We start from the raw sequence: 17,499 nt of genomic DNA, 5'->3' as shown, positions 1-17,499 counted from the left end.
ACTGTGCCATGGCTTTGGAGTTGGAGGAAGGGGCCACAAACCAAGGAATGCTGCTGTAAAACCTGGAAAAGGCAAGGGAACAGATTCTCCTCCAGAGCCTTCAGAGGGAGCTTGGTCCTGCCAGTGTCTTGTATTCCAGTGAACATGATTTTGGATTTAAGAGCTCCAGAACTGTTAGAGAACACATGGGAGCCATCAAGTTTGTGGTCATTTTTTACAGCCTCCTCCATATGTTATTTCATCCATTTCACTTTTAATTATATCCAATTTGTTTACCTTGGTATGGGACCCAGCCTGATTTGGCCCATGCACACCTCTCCAACTTGATCTCCAACTCTTCCCTGCTCTAGCTTTGATCAGTTCTTGTGTCCTTTCTGCCTAGTTCCTTTCTGCCTCGGGACCTTTGCACACGCTGCTTTCTGTGCCCAGAGTACTCTTCCTCTCCAGCACTCTCATCCCCCTTCCTACCTTTCCTGGCCATCTTTCAGCTTCTCAGACTTTCCTCTGTTATTTCCCAGAGTCACTGTTTTCCTTTGTAACACTTATCACAAGACATGACCATTTTATCTTTCTGTCAGCTTGATTTTCTTCTGCCTCTTTGACTGCAATGTAGGCTTCATGGAAGCAAAGACCCCTTTTTTTTGCTCACTGTCCCAGCCCAGAACACAGTGCAGATACATAATCGTTGTTCAGCAAATATTACTTGATTGAATGTATAAGCAGAACAGATGGTGTAGTGGGCTGGACTAGTCTGACTTTGACTATTTTGGTTGCAAAATTCTCATATTCAAATGTCAAGGGTCTAAAACAAACAAAACAGATTCTGGGATGCGTGCAGTGAGGTCCACAGCTGCTTTGGCTTCCTTCTAATGACACTGGAGCAGGGGTGGGGGCGGGGAGGAGCATGTATTATTCAATCCCTAAATGCACTTTACAACTAACAACAACAACAAAAAAGCAATGTCATCAAAAATAACTCTAACTGTCACAGCTAAGAGGGACTAAGGAGATGTGACAACTAAACACAGTGTGGCATCCTTAGATGAGATCTTAGAACAACAACAACAAAAGGATACAAGGTAAACATTAAGGAGATACGAATAAACTAGATTTTCATTAATATTATTACTGTATTAATAATGTAATCTGATCAACCATCAGATTTTGTATATTAGGAGAGAGGAGCAAGAGAATTTGGAAATTGGTTGTGGCAGCTGGGAGACATGGAAGCTGTAAAGATAGCGCTGGAGGCTTCTGAAGTTGAGTTGGCGGCTAAAGAGCGGGAGATCGCGCAGCTGGTAGAGGATGTGCAGCGACTCCAGGCCAGCCTCACGAAGCTGCGGGAGAACTCAGCCAGCCAGATCTCCCAGCTCGAGCAGCAGCTGAGTGCCAAGAACAGCACACTCAAAGTAAGGGCGCCGTGCGGGCCACGGGCCGAGGGAGGGCCGGATGCACACACGCGCACACACCCTGCCTCTTGCCTTCCTCCTCATGCGACCCTGGAGGGAGCCCAGGGCGAAGCGGCCCAGGGGGCCGATTCTGTCCTCACTGTCTGGGACACATGCTGGGTGTCTTTACTGCAGCAAGAGGCCTTCGTTCCAAGGCCACCTTGTCAGCCCCGCCTTGGCCGTTGCACAAGTGTCTTTCACGTTTGTGGTCTGCCCTGGTCACGGTCAGAATCCGTCCTCACCTTAAAAGCAGACGCGACGGCTCAGGGTTTGACAGCCTGAGCTCCAACCATCGGCAAGAGTTTCTCCCTCCGGTAAGAACATTGGGAACAGAAGGAGGCATGAGGTTCCCCTGAACACATCTCTCGGAGGCACAGGCACACGGGCTGGCAGAGCTCCCTTCCGGAGAGCATCTTGTCTGGAACTGACTGCAAATAGGACAACCTTGAACCTCCGTGAGGGAGCTAGAAGCAGAGTCCGGAGCCCAAGGCAGGGAGAGTGAGTCTGAACCCTTCTTCCAGCTCTTGCCAGGATGGCACTGCCCTTGACAGGCCGTCCCTCGCAGGCAGTGCTTGGTGGAAGGCCCCGTCCTCAGGGCCCACCCACGATGCTGCTTCCCCACCTGGCCTCCCGAAGAAGGACATTTTGTGCACCTGCTTGTGTGGGATTGAATTCGTTGCCAAGGTCGCAGGCCGTCTGCACAGACATGCCTTTCGTCCAGCTCTGCCAGCCTTTCAGTATATTTTAAAAAATAATTATACTTGATTGGAGATATTTTCAACCTGTTACAGTTTGCACAATACGAGGAAAATCCTCGCACCCTAGACTTGTGGCGTGTCTGGGCCAGAAGGGCCTCCTCAGAGGTGTCCTATCTGATGATGAGTGACGGGGCCAGCAAGGGTGTGGGCCCGGCCCCCGGGCGACACAGGCCCCCACTCTGCCATCCGTCCCCAGCCTGCGCAGTGCCCGCCCAGCATCTGTTCGTGGAGTGCGAATGATGGCCAAGCACGGTCTTCACGTACTAAATACGGTGCATCAAGATCAGCTGTGAAAATGTCAGGAAAACTTTGTCTTACGTAAAGGAATTCCAGAGTGTAGTTAGGCCCGTTTTAATTTTTTTGAAAAACCGAGATTTCCCTTCCCAAGGCACGACCGTGTTTCTGACCTCAAGCCGAGCTACCAGCTGGTGGGGAGCTTGCCGGTCTGACCTCCCTGACCCGGGGCACCCACTGCTCTCCCTCCTGGTTTCCTCCTGGCCTCTTCGGGGTGCTTGTCGTCCACCGTCCAAGAAGCTAGCTGCCGGGTGCCTGGGCCCCTCTGAGGAGCCACCCCTGCTGATGTGGGGAGAGGGTTGACACATTCGTTATTGACCAAAGCATTATTTCTTCCATGGTTCTTACTCTCCCATCAGCCTGCCCAATGAGTGCCAGTGTTCATTTTTTATTTCTAGATTAAATCTAATTTTCTCGTGTTACAGCCATTTCTGACCCCAGCAGTGACATTATTATTAGATAATTTGCCTTTTGCTGCTTTGTTATAGTTAAGGGGTATGACTCAAGATACATCCTGCGTTTGACTAGGAGAAGGAGGCTATAGACCTTACATTTTTTATTATGGAGCAATTTCTTCTAAATCAGTTAAGGCTTTAATGTTTGCCTTCACACACACAAAAAATGAAACGCAGTTTCACAAATTAATGTTCTTTATCCGTATCTTGGGGGAATTCTTTAATACGGTGCAGTTAATGAAACAATTTGGCAATACTTCTTCCAAAATTATCGCTCCCTTATCTTCATCTGATCTAATAATCAAAACATATCCTCTAGTAACAAGACTTCTCTGATTCTAATTATCTTAACCCCTTGTCACCAGGAGTGAAGATCTCCCCAATACCAAACCCTTGCACAAAAGGCATTAGCCTCCCCCAGACAAGCTCATCTACCTCCCTCACCCGAAGGAGGAAGGTTAATTGAATGAGATATCTTCCCGGGGCTTTTCCTTTTTTTTTTTTCTAATGTGTGTAATTTATAGTCTCAAATCTAAACTAAACAGCAATACGGTTATTAGGAAAAATATGTTCTGAACGAGATCCATCAGATTGGCAACCTGATGCTTTTGCGACGGGAGAGGGGGTGAGGGGGTCTCTGGCCCGGCAGCCGGAGACGCTGGGACACATGGTGCGGGGCTTGAAGCGGGATTGCTGGCTGGGGATGCTTCGGCTGACAGCCCCACTCCTCTTTAGGGCGTCAGGGGGCATGGTTTTGCCATGAATGCCAATGGCGCTCGGGGGCTTGATCTCACAGGGCAGCGTCTCCGCTCTTGAGCTTGTCGGGGTTTTCTCGGTGGCATACGCTGAAATGGAATATATTTGGGGACCCGTGGGTTTGCTTTCTCTAGCACCTCAAAAGTCTCCATCTCTTGCAACAACCGTTTCCTCATTCAGACGATCAATCGGTAATTCCGGGAGGGTGAATCAACATGGAAGCTGTAAAGATAGCGCTGGAGGCTTCTGGCTAGGGTGGATGGGTGGATGGTAGTGCATTCAGCCAGATAGATAGGGAAGACAGGAGTTCCCCTGGAGGGGAAGATGACTGCAGTCCCGGCCATTGTGAGTCCAAAGTCCTGTGAGCCATCCCAGTGCAGAGCTGTGTAAACTGCTGGATGTGCGTTCAGAGGACAGGTCAAGATGGAGATACGCCTAAGAGACTCGAGGGCAGACGGCAGACGGGGAGATTAGCCTGGGCCCGCCCAGCTACAAAGGGCAGAGTAGGCAGCCCAGCTCAAGCAGCCTCCCGTTTAAAGGTCCCGTCAGCTGCAAAGATGTGGGCTAGAGCATCTCCTCCTGTTTCTCCACTTCCTGTAAGGGGTTCAGAAGCAGCTGTTTGCAGCCTCTAATCCCACCCACCCGCGGACAGCCGGGGGCCGGCTCCCGCATCAAGGCTCGGCCCACCAGAGCCGGAGGAAAAGCGCAGACCCGGGCAGCGATCATAGAAATGTGAGACTCTGGCGCACGGAGGGCTCCCCCCAGACCTCGCGCCTCCACTCGCACAAGCTCCCCGGAAGGGTCCAGAGTCCACTCTTCTACACCCTTGGACTGGCTTTTATGGCGGCCATTGCCCTTTGAAGCGTTTACAGCTCCTTTTAAGCTGGTTCCACCGTGTAGAGTTGTTAGCGGGGCGTCAAGGGGGACCGTCCTGTCCACAGTGTGAAAAGCCGCTTTCAGAAATGATTTCCAAAAATCCTGGGCTAGGAACGGGGAAGGCTGAGGCCGAGGGGGGCGCGAGCAATTCGGAGGTAGTGCTCAGTGCGAAGATGCCTCTGCGGAGGCGGATCCTGGGGACCCCGCACGGGGCGGCGCCCACCCCACCCGCGTCACCGCGGTTTCCGGCAACTCCAAGCGCCCGGGCTCGCCGGCTCGCCCAGGGTCCCGGAAGAGCGCGGCGGAGAGAGCGGAGGGTCGGCGGGCAGGGGGGCGGCTTGCGGGGCGGCTTCGGACCCTGGGGCGGGGCGGAGGGGTGGCGGGAGCGGCTGCCTCTCGCGCCTCCGGACGCCGGCGAGGCGGCGAGCGGCGCGCGCAGCCGGGAACCCGTACTGGGCGAGCGCGCGGGGGCGGGCCGGCGGCGGACGAGCGAGCGCGAGAGCTCCTGCGCCCGGGCTCACGGCGGGAGTCTCGGCGGCGGTGCTGTGGCTCGCTGGGAGCCAGGAGCCCCGACACACAAAGGCTGGGGGAGCGGAGAGGGGATGTGTGAGCAACCGGGGAGCCGGGAAAGGGAAAGCGAAAGCCGCGGCCGCGGCAGGTGACGGCGAAGGCGCGGTATCCGGGCCTGCCTTCCAGGGCCTGTCGGGCTGACCCCGGCGCGCCGCAGCCATGGCTATCGCCCACCTGGCCACCGAGTACGTGTTCTCGGACTTCTTGCTGAAGGAGCCCTCGGAGCCCAAGTTCAAGGGGCTGCGGCTGGAGCTGGCGGTGGATAAGATGGTCACGTGCATCGCTGTGGGTCTGCCTTTGCTGCTCATCTCGCTGGCCTTTGCGCAGGAAATCTCGATCGGTAAGGCCGGTGCCGGAGGGGCGGGGTGGGGCCGGCCTGCGCGAGCGGGCGTTATCCGAGGAGCCCAGGTCTGGTGGGAAGAGATTTTATTGCGCGCCCCTGGAAGCCCTCTCAGGCTGCGATGGGCGTGAACGTTGGGAAGAAAGGGAGCCCCAGCTTTATGTGTATTCTTTGCCCACGTGGTTCATTTTATAACCGTGTGGATCCTGATTGCATCCCTACTGCTCAGTTCTTCTGCCTGCTTCCCCACTGATCCTGAGTGGGGCTTAGCGTTCATGTCCGGCTCTTAGGACCAGCGCCCTTGCGGTCAGATTTGTCGAAAACAGCGGTCTCCTATTCCCTTCCCTCTCACCCCTGCATTTGTGTAATTACCTCAAAATTTGGAGCAGAGAAGTTCCTGAGTGGCTGAATGGAGGATGTGAAGAAAAGTACTCCATGAAATGTATGTTCTCCCTTCATTATCTCACTTTGAGTTGATACTGGTTGAGACTTCAGCTCTGCGGGGTCATGAGTGCTGGGAAATGACAGCACCTGGCAGGTATTAGAGGGATAATACCAGAATCCTCCACCCGGACGGCATTGCTACGAATGTGGGATGAACAAGTCCCCATCATGTAGACTATCGTTTACTCATAACACTTCCGAAGTGCGAAAGTGTTTGGGGCAGGATCAGGTGGCTAATAAGACCAGTCTTTCTCATCAGCTGTTCTGACTTACAACATAGGAGAGGATGCTTTTGAGTCAGTGGGACAGCTATAGCCTGTTCAATACGAGAGAAGAGAGGTGGGTGGCAATGGACCTTGGGGAAAGCTTCTATGGGTCCTGAGCCCTGGAGCACAGGTGGGATTTGGATAAGCAAAGGTCGCTAAGATTTTGAGATTTCACAGAATGTTACATGTTCCTGGAAGGAGAGAGACGGTGACCGTCCCTGCTGAGGCAGGAGAGTTAGTCACCGTTCTTGGGATAGGAGCATGAATATGGGTCCAGTTTATTAGAACAGAGGAGTACAGACTTGATGATTTTCAGAGTGCGAAGTTACTGTTTGAGCAGAGGACGGACCTGTTGAAAGCAGGGCTTAATAAACCTGATGGTAACATACAGGGTCTAGGGTCAAGGAGGGAAGTGGAACTAGGGAGGCCAGATACCAGATGATGGGGCACTAAATGAGGTCTTATGCATATGTGGGGGCCAAGATTTGAAGGGGAAGGATGGGAGAGGATGATTTCTAAGAGATCAAGGAACAATAAGCAGCCCTTGGGTACCTAGTTTTTAATAGGTCAAGAAGGGTAGATATTGACCAGAGTTGTTGGAAAGGCTGCAGACCTGAGTGACTGGAAAATGGTGGTGCCTGCAGAGGGGAGAAGCAGAGGGAGAAGAGGAGAGACTCTCCAGCGGACTCCCCGCTGAGTGCGGAACCTGACGCAGGGCTCCATCTCATGACCCTGAGATCACCACCCGAGCTGAAATCAAGAGCCTGAGGCCTGAGCCACCCAAGTGCCCTGAGAATGGTGGTATTTTGATGGGACTTCTGAAGTTGCAGAAGGAGTTGGTTAGAAACGGCTTATGGTGAGCTTGATTTTGTGATCTACAGCACTAAATTGTTCAACTTGGCAGGAAGTTGCCAAATTCCTTGTGGAAAACAAGTGGTCGGGGTTTTTTTTTGGTCTTTGGGCAGGCAGAGTCATGCAGTTTCTCCTGCCTTCCAGCTGGCAAGGAGTCGGGACTTCTGGTAGAAAGGAAAACCACCAAGTAGCTGGGGTCCTGGAGATAGTCTCTCCTTCTGCAAATGTTCTTTGAAGACCAGCTGTGGGCTGGAGCCTGTGCTAGGCACTGAGGGCCCAAGAGCAAATGAAGCACGGTCCCCATCATGGAGAGGCGGTGGTCCTGGGCCTCTGATGCCAGGAGGAGGGAGTTGGTTACCTTCTGTGTTCAAGCTTAATGTCCACCCGCATAGTAGGGGCATCCCGGAGGCAGAAGCCCTCTCGACACGTTCAAGTTGATGGGCTGCCAGAGGGGCGTTCGGTTGGGATTGGGAGTCGGTTTATCCAGCAGCAATCTGAGCTTGTGCTAGGTGCAGAGCACTGCTGTGTGTTCAGTGGGACACGAGAGGAGGTCCAGGCATGGTCTTCTTCCCGCCCTGCAAGAGTTTACCCCCCATCTGGGGGCTAGGACAGACGTGCTGACCGGTGATGTCCAGCAGCACGTGGTTCAGTGACAAGACAGTATCAGGCTCTGAGCGCTCAGCCGCTGAGGGCTGGCGGGGACTTGGGTGATGCTGTGGAGCAGACTCCCCTTATTCTCATGGGCTTCCACAGGGAGGGCAGGCACGGGGGATCCCAGCTGCACTGGGGAACACCTCTTAGGTGGAGTGCTTATTAGATAGTGCCAGAAAGAGAGAGAGTAGGGAGGAGAAGAGAGGTACATAAATTCATGCATGGAGTCATGTCAGGCAGCATTGAACTTTGTGCAGTGTCAGCTCTTCGGTGAAAGCAAGAACAAGCAGCGTGATTAAGAACAGTGACAACAAAGAGAGAGGGGAGTGATTCAATGGAGCTGACCCCCACCACTTCAGTCAGGAGCGCTGGCCCCGAGCACGTGTGAGACAGGCCTGCACACTTAAAACCTGGCTTCCTCCTCCCTCATGAGAAGTCCTCCCCATCTTGCTGGTGCCTCGAACATTCTTCCGAGGTTGCACTTTGCACGTTGCATTATAACGTGTTTACGTGGCTCCCTTGCTTATGAGTTACTCCGTATTCTGTTGCTCCCTAGAAGCTGGAGTCTTGTCCGGCACGTGGAAGCCCTTCTGTAAGGCTTGTCGAGTGAACGAGAGGTGGTAGGTTTTGGCATCATCGACGTTTGTTGAGCCTGGTGTGCACGATGGCTGTTCTTGGCAGTGGTCGTCAGACCCTTATAGGACAGAGAACCTACCACTTGGAAGATGGTTGAGCAGAAAAGATGGTCATAACCTCCTCTTGCAGGACTCATGGCATCTGGGCGGTGTCAGAGGTGTGCAGCTGGGTGCTGTGGAAAGCAGAGGGAGGGGTGGCTTCTGACTCAGGGTAACAGTCACGAGCAGGGGAAGAGTTCGAAGGGAACTCTGAAGATGGGTTCCAGATATATGGTGCAGTGCGTGCCAAAGCAGCAGGGCATGGGATGCCATGTGGCTGTGGGGCTTTAGGAGCAGGCATGGTCACTTGGGAAACGAAAAAGGGGGAGTCAGGTCAGTCCAGAGGTGCTGCTAGGGAAGAGGGTGCAGTAAATCTCACTGCTTTCCCGCCACTGTGGGCGTGTGTATACAAAATGTGAAAATCACCTTTAGTGGCTACAGATACCAATTTTCCTCTCTTCCTCTGACATTGATATCCTGGTATACATCAAAATGTGTTGATTGTGATATGATATCCTCTTAAGCCTAAAATAACTTTTTGTTTTCCAGTTTCTGAAAACTAAACTTTCCATGAACTAGTAGTCTATAAAATAGGATCCAAGTCATAAATGGGTGACAATTTTTACTTTAAGGAAACATTTTCTTTTAAAGAAAGAGTTCTACCAAATCTGAAAATTTGCACAGACTTTTTGGAATTAAAAAAGTACACGTGAACAGAAGCAGAATGTGGATGAATGGAGTGAGACCTCACGATAAAACCGACTGGGGTTTATATTAAAGGCTTCTCCTTGGTCTTGGGCCCATTTTCTCACTAGTTCAGCCCACTGGGCTTCTCTCAGAAAAGAGGGACAGACCCTGCCCAGGCCACAGAGACTCACAGGTGGGGCAGTGAAGGACTGTTATTTAGGCCCTCCTGGGTGCTGGCATGGGGGGATGGGGGCTGCAGGCAGAGCCCATGCCACAGAGATTTTGCCCCCCGCCCTCCCCTGCAGCAGCAGATATGGCCTGGCGTGGTGGGCGCTGGTGTGGGGCTGCCAGCACTGGGGAGGATTGCTGCGGGGGTGGGGAGCAAAAGGGGCTCTGCCTTGCTGTCTGCCGGCAGGTTGTGGGTCATCGTAGAAATGATGAGGCGCAGAAGACCAGAGAGGGTGTGGTGCCAGCAGTCAAGTTCAAAGCAACTCTGGTAGCCTTTGCAGCAACAAGCCTGCTTGTTGATCCTGACTGCCCTGCGATGGGGAGAATTACAAGCAGAAACATTCTGGAAGGAGTCACTAAGGGGACTTTTCTAAGCCCTGAGTTGTTGCTGGGAGCGTTTGGAAGGCTTTTGGAGCAATAGCTCCTGACTGTTGAAATGATGTAAGAGTTAAAATATGGTCTGGTCTGGTGTGGCCTGATACTTCTGCTCTGCTCGCCTCAAACACTCCAGGCCCAGCTCCCCAGTGGGCAAGTTGGGTATGGAGAAAAAAACAAGCGAATTTTGCATTAGCTGGTGCACACCAGAAGTGTTGGTGTCCTCATGACTGGACTGGCAAGACTGGGATGGGAGCCAGAGAAGGGGGAACTGATGCTCTGTTTTACCAGCCCTCCCTTTTGCTCACCCCTTGCCTTGCCTCATGTCTTGTCCACAACAAGTGCTCAGTAAAAATAGAGCAAAGGAAATGCTGGAGCTCATTAAGGACTCTCTGGAGTTGTCCCCTGGACTGTGGCTGGGCTCAGAGGGAGCAGGGGCGTTGCGGGCAAGGGGAAGCATGGAAGACGGGAAGCCAGGTCCAGATGCTAAGGTTGCCAGGTCCCACCCAGTGCCTGGAATTCACCAGCTAGAGGCAGGGGTTCCTGGTATGGAGAGGGACACTTCCCAGTCGCTGGGCTACCCGTGTCATTTAAGAACACAAGTCATGTCCAGTCATGGATTCCTTCCTGACATCTCCTCCCAATAATAGCATTCTCGGATACCAGTCATCATGGAAGGGAGCCAAGCTGCCCCACTTGACTTACAAGGGTAGGTTATATTTCAAGTACCTCAGATTCCCTTTTGCAGTTTTTGTGACGAGGAGGGAGCTGTGTTTGTAGTGCTGAAGGGCTCTACTATGTAGGGCAGTGACCGTCATTCCCTGTGGCTCGGAGAACACATGTGTGTTGCCAGTGTGGGAGGGGGACAAAGTTCTGTGCCACGGAAGGACCCTCATTCAAATATACCTGCCCCCAGGGAGAGGTGAGGAGATAGGTGGGGGGCAACTCTGTTTAGAAAACAAGCATAAATAGGGGCGCCTGGCTGGCTCAGTCGGTGAAGCTCGGCTCTCAATCTCACGGTTGTGAGTTTGAACCCCGCATTGGGCTCCACGCTGGGAGTGAAGCCTACTTAAAATACAAACAAACAAAGGAGAATACCAGCATGGGTAGACTGCATGGTCTTTAAGCTCCAAGACTTTAAGCGGATTTATCCAAACTATTGAAGAAACAGATGCCCTAAGTGTGCTGCCTTTCAACATGAGTGGAATTCATGTTCTCGGAGTCTTTGGCAGGGTCTGCCGTGCCCTTGGCTCAGGACTGTTTAGGGCCTGATGCTGATGGTTTCCTTCTGAGGGACGGCTTTGCTTTTCCGCTGCCCGGACCTGGCATGTCAGGAGGCCCTGGGAGAGGAGAGCCCCTGTCTTCTGCCAGGATGCTTCTTGCCCGGAGCCATTGTGGCTGGACGGAACGAGCAGTGGCGCAGCTGGCAGACCCCTGGGAAAGGGTGTTTCGTCTTGCCCTGGGAGCCTTTGCTCCCTGCAGCCCCCCACCCCCCTGGCAAGCACCCTCAGTTCTTGGCTCCACAGTTAGTTTTACAGGGTAGGGGTTAGCCAGTCTCCCTCTCCCTCCCTCCCTGCCCCTCCCCCCAAGCCAAAGGACAGGTGACAATTCCAGCTGCTTCGGAATCCTCTCAGCTTACAGTCCCCTTGTGTTTCCTGCACTCAGGAGAGGCTACTGAAGGGTACGGTTTTTCTGGGTTAATTTTTGTGAGTTTTTTTTTTTTTTTTTTTTTTTTTTTTTTTTTTTTTTTTCGTTTTTACCCTGGTATTTTTATTGTACAGATAGTACCTAAATACGTTCTTGTGATAAATGATGCCTGAGCCTCCTTCGTCCTGTGCCAGAGGTAACCACTGTGGATGCTTGGTACAGCCTTAACGTTCCCTTTCGCTCGTTAGTATGCCGTGTGTCCATGTTCTTTTAGAAAGCAAACTGAGTCAAACCTAATGGTTTGCTTTTTCCCACTTGGGGTGTTTTGGAGAGCCTTCCATGTTAGGACATGGGCATTACTGGCTGTTTTTCTAACTGAAGTGTGATTAACTTGCAGTGGCGTGTTAGTCTCAGGTGAACACTGTAAGGATTCAGCACTTGCATCCGTTACCTACCCCTTCCCCTGTCCCCTCACCCACCCCACCTCTGGCAGCCACCAGGTTGTCCTCTGTATTCAAGAGTGTCTTCTTTGTTTGTTTGTCTCCTTGTGTCTTTGTTTCTTAAACTCCACATATGAATGAGATCGTAGGGTATTTGTCCTTCTCTGGCTCCATCCATGTTCTTAAAGAGCATAGAATGTTCTCGCCATAGTTCATCGAAGCAGTCTCCCAGTGAGGCCCATTTAGGTTCTTTCCAGCTTTCTGCTGTTACACACAAGCCTTGTTTGTACATAAGTCTTTGTAAATACTTCCCTCCTCTCAACATTGAAAGGGAAGAAGAGACCAGTATCAGCTTCCAGGATGAAATAATTTTCCAGGATAGTTTCGGATTCCTGAGTTATTATTGGAAGTAAGTACAAAAAAAAAAAAAAAAAATACCACCTTGTATGCCTCCACCGCTAACTCCCTCTTGGTGTTACTCTGTCAGAAGATCGGGAGAGGCACTGGGATGTGCTTTCAGTTTTAAGGATGAGCCTCTTCCCAGAAAAAAATTGCAACATTTATTGGACTCAAGTAGTCTCATAACACACTGTAGGGTTCCTTCTAAGCTCTTAACCATAACTTGCAGTTACTGTCTCCCCACCACACTGTAAGTTCATTGAGGGCAGGAACCATCTGTCCTCTGGCTGGTTGACTGCTCTGTCCATAGTTTCCAACATAAAATTTGATACATAGTTGACATTCAGCAGTGTGTGAATGAGCAGATGATCAGCCACGTGGTAGGACTGGTTCTGAGTGTCAATTATTATATTGTCTGCAAGATGGAATTTTATGGATCTTCAAAGAGTTAGTCTTTAAAAAATTGTCAAAAATCGGGGGCACCTGGGTGGCTCAGTGGGTTAAAGCCTCTGCTTTCGGCTCAGGTCATGATCCCAGGGTCCTGGGATCGAGCCCTGCGTTGGGCTCTCTGCTCAGTGGGAGGCCTGCTTCCTCCTCTCTCTCTCTGCCTGCCTCTCCGCCTACTTGTGATCTCTCTCTCCATGTCAAATAAATAAAATCTTTAAAAAAAATTGTCAAAAAAATTGTCAAAAATATTTGGAAACTCTCTATAGTGTCATCGGAACTGATTAGAATAACAATAATAGAGCAAGGAATATGAATTGAGAAGATAAGCAAACATTTAGTAATGATGAGACCAGTTTTTAAAATAACTAGAACTTGGGGCTCTGGGAGGCTCAGTGGGTTAAGCATCTGCCTTCACCTCAGGTCGTGATCCAAGGGTCCTAGGATTGAGCGCCTCATGGGGCTCTCTGTCCAGCGGGGAGCCTGCTTCTCCCTCTCCCTCTGCCTGCTGTTCCCTTGCTTGTGCACATGCTCTCTTTCTGTCTGTCAAATAAATAAATAAAATCTTTAAAACGATAAAATAAAGAAAATAAAATAACTAGAACTTACCCAAGCAGCATTTGGTCTGTTTTCTTTTTCTTTTTTTTTCTTTTTTTCTTTTTTTATTTGAGTAGAGTTGACATACAGTATTATGTTAGTTTCAGGTGTACAACATAGTGATTTGCAATTACAGTATCATTGACTGTATTCCCTGTGTTGTACCTTCTCTTCCCATGACTTATTCATTCCATAACTGGAACCCTGTCTCCCATTCCCCTTCACCCATTTTGCCACTCCCCCCAACCCCCTTCCCTCTGGCACCAGTTTGTTTTCTGTATTTATAGGTGTGTTCTGCTTTTTATTTGTTTATTCCTTTGTTTTTTAGATTTCAAATCTGAGTGAAGTCATAGGGCATTTGTCTTTCTTCGTCCGACTTATTTCACTTAACATAATACCCGCCAGGTCCATCTATTTTGTCATAAGGGGTAAGAGCTCTTCCTTTCTTATGGCTACATAATATTCCTGTGTGTGTGTGTGTGTGTGTATGTGCGCGTGCATCTTTATCCATTCATCTATTGGTGAACACATGGGTTGCTTCCATAACTTAACTATTGTAAATGATGCTGCAGTAAACATAGGGGTACGTATATCTTTTTAAATTAGTGTTTTTGTTTTCTTTGGACAGATATCCAGTAGTGGAATTATTAGATCATATGACGTTTTTATTTTTAGTTTTTGGAGGACCCTCCATACTGTTTCCCATAGCGACTGTGTCAGTTTTACAATGGGGAAATGACAGGGTCTTCAATAAATGGTGCTGGGAAAACTGGACAGCTATGTGCAAAAGAGTGAAACTGAACCAATTTCTAACACCATCCACAAAAATAAGCTCAAAATGGATTAAAGACCTAAATGGGAGACCTGAAATAATAAAAATCTTTGAACAGAACATAGGCAGTGATTTCTTTGACATCAGCCATAGCATCATTTTTCTAGGTATATCTCCTAAGGCAAGGGAAATAAAAGCAAGAATAAACTATTGGGATTACATCAAAATAAGCAGCTTTTGCATAGACAACAAACCATCAACAAAACAAAAAGGTAACGTGCTGAATGGGAGAAGATATTTGCAAATGATATATCTTTTAAGAGGTTAGTATCCAAAATACATGAAGAATTTATACAACTCAACACCCCTCAAAAAGAACAGTCTGATTAAAAATGGGCAGAAGACATGAACCGACATTTCTTCAAAGAAGACATCCATGTGGCCAACAGACACATGAAAACATGCTCAGCTCCACTCAGCATTGGGGAAGGGCAAATAAAAACCACGATGAGGCATTACCTTGTACCTGCCACAATGGCTAAAATCAGAGAAACAAAAAAATAACAAGTTGGCGAGGAGGTGGAAAAAAAGGAACCCCCCTGTGAGTTGACGGGAAGGCGTTCTTTCTGTCTTCGGTTTCAGCGCACCCTGTCCCCTGACTTGAAGAGACCTAGTAAATAGAAGAGCCCTGTTTGATGATTACCCCCTTTCCTGTGTCTCCCCACCCATGCCCCAAGAAAAAAAGAAGAAAGGAAAATGAAACTGGGAGAAAGTCTGTTCTTTCCTAATAGATGGAATTTCCACCACTAGCAAAAAATGAAAGTACATCTTGGAACGTTTGCAGATTCCAAGTTTGGATTAGCAGTATCCTTTTAAAAAATCACATAAGCCCCTCTTCTTCTGCCAATTGCTTCCTTTGATTGCTTTTTGCTCAAATGCTTAACTCAGGCAGTGAGTTGGTCCAGAGTGGAAAGGGGGAGGCAGTTTGGGAGTGTCACACCCAGTGCACCCTAGCAGAGCAAGGCAGGCAGTGTGGGGATGGAGGTGGCGTGGCAGGGTGAGGATTTGGGGGGAGGGACCTAGACCGAGCCTGTAGAGTACTGAGGCCAGCCTGGTTCTCCGCGGGGTACAGGTGTATGTTGGGGAAAGGGGTTTTCATTCTCATGTATTTATTCATCTTCTCTAAAGCTTGTGCTCCTTTTTCTCTGAATTTGTGTGTTTTTTTAATCTGATGATAAAGACAGGGCTTAGTGTCGAAAACATGGAAGATACAGAAGAGAAAACAGCAGTAATCTCACCACTAGAGATAGCCACTGTTACAGCTTGGTGTATTTCCCCCTGAGGGTTTTTATATGTACATAGCTGACAGCTTCTACTTCTACTTCTACTAAAATCAAACACTAAATCAGAGCCATCTTACCATAGTCTTTTTTTTTTTTTTAAGATTTATTTATTTTTATTAGAGATAGTGAGAGAGAGCACAAGCAGGTTGGAGGAGAGCAGCCTCGCTGGTGGGCAGGGAGCCCGATGTGGTGCTTGATCCCAGGACCCTGGGATCATGACTGAGCCGAAGGCAGACGTCCAACAGACTGAGCCACCCAGGCATCCCCCGCCCCCAACCTTACCATATTCTTAAACTTGCTTTTTGTTGTCTACAAAATTGAACATTGAATCTGAGTATCAAAGTGTAGCCCTTTCACAGTGTTTTCGCTGATATAAATAGCACTGTGGGGAATACACCTGAACAGAACCCTCTTTCCTATGAAGATTTCAGTATTTCAGCAAATCGTGTAAGTCTAATTATGAGGCCTGTGTGCACATTTTCAGGACTCCGGTGTGGCAGGCCACCCTCCGGAAGGATCGTCCCCACCACTTCCACCAGCAGGGAGAGAGCCCATCTCCCTTCTGTCCACGGCAGGTGGTGACTGTCCTTGATAGTTTAGTAGATGGATAAAGGTCCGCCATCATTTCGGGTCACATTTATTCGGTTACGGCGTTGAACGTTTTTCCATATGTACTTTTACCATTTGCATAATTCTCTGAATTGTTCATGTCTTTTGCTTGTCTTTCAAAGGGGTTGTTGGTTTCTCAGTGGATTTTATTAACTAAGAGCTAACATAGTTTCACATACTTGGGGACTGTCCTTTATGGCAGATACATTCCTTTCCAGTTGTCAGTTATCTTTGAATTGTGGCTGTGGTTAGTTTTGATGAGCAGATATTATTTTAAGTTGTCAAAACGGTCCCATCTTTTCATTTTTTTATTTCTTCAATTCCGTTTTCATTAGACCAGTGTAGCTCCTCCTGAGGACAGTTAAACATCCATTTAGTTTTCTTCTAATTATCTTCAATGATTTTAACATTTACCTCTTTAGTCTGCTTTGGTCTTTTGATGGTGTAAGTCAAGGCTTTAGCTGATAATGTCTCTATTGTTCCTTACTGAGGTATCTGTTACTTACCCATGGATCTACGGTGGTTTTTTAATTATCAACTCTTATGTGACTTAGCCTGTTTTAGGGCTGTTTGTATTGTTCCAGTGGTCTATTAATTCTCATAAAATACCACACCATCCTGTTACTGCTTTCATCCTGGCTTGTTTCTAGATATAAGGAGATACCTGGGTAAATTAAATAAATAAAATCAGGGAATACTGGAACCATGAGCAAAGAGTCCAAGGCATAGCTCGTGGTTGAAGTATCCCACTTGCCTGGCTCAGGTTGTTGCAGTTAAATTCCTTACAATACAGTGAATATTTAGAATGCTACTGAATTATAGGAAGACGATCATTACCAACAGGTCCCTTACTGGGATCCTATGGGGAACTTGTCAGGTTATCACAACCCCTGGACACATTTCTTTTTGATAGTTACGAGAACCCGTACATTGCTACATTTCGGGGTGTTATTAAGGCTACTTAACCTTCTGTATTTTGATCACTGCTATGACTACTGTCTTTGTGATTACAGGAAGTTGTAATTGAATGGGTTCTGAGAAGAATTACAACTTCGAAATTGGTTTGGAAAGCGGTGAATATTCCAGGAGGAAAGATGAATAGGCTGTCTGTTGTCCCATTGCCTCCACGGATGGGACAGGTTATGGCCAGTGAGACAGGCTGTGGCCTGCTCCAACCAGCCCCAGTCTGTCCCACTACCTGCCGCTGGTATGATGGTGGAGGGAGCTTCCTCCATACAAAATTCTAATTTGCCACATGTCTGTAAGTCTCTGTGTGTGTGTGTCTGTGTTCAAGTTCAGGCAGTAAGAAAAGTAAAACCCTGCCCTTTTTTGGACACACCTACCCTTGGTCTCTTTCTCAGAGGTAACTACCATGACTGTTAGTGTTTTAGGCAGCTCTGGGTTCCTATGGAAAAACAGGATTTTACTTGTATTTTATTATTATTAAATTTTTAACAAAATATTATGCCGTGTATTACTAGCTTGCAATTTGTGCATTTATCTGCAGTGTGTCCTGGAGATCTTTTCATGTTGGTGCATGTAGATCTGCCTCATTCTTTTTAGGCGTGGAGTAA

General features: G+C 48.9%; 1 protein-coding gene across 1 annotated transcript in view; it reads left to right on the top strand.

Moving 5' to 3' along the window:
* Positions 1 to 5,070: 5,070 nt before the first annotated feature.
* LOC111154525 (pannexin 1) overlaps positions 5,071 to 17,499 on the top strand; it is a 51,485-nt gene continuing 39,056 nt past the window's right edge. Inside the window, exon 1 of the mRNA XM_022514182.1 lies at positions 5,071 to 5,497. Within this exon, the coding sequence (XP_022369890.1) occupies positions 5,317 to 5,497 (181 nt within the window). The 5' untranslated portion in view covers positions 5,071 to 5,316. The remainder of the gene's footprint in view (positions 5,498 to 17,499) is intronic.

The sequence above is a fragment of the Enhydra lutris genome, unplaced genomic scaffold, assembly GCF_002288905.1.
Source record: "Enhydra lutris kenyoni isolate GAN:26980312 unplaced genomic scaffold, ASM228890v2 scaffoldscaffold37, whole genome shotgun sequence".
Taxonomy (NCBI): Eukaryota; Metazoa; Chordata; class Mammalia; order Carnivora; family Mustelidae; genus Enhydra; species Enhydra lutris.
This window is presented reverse-complemented; position numbering and strand designations above follow the sequence as displayed.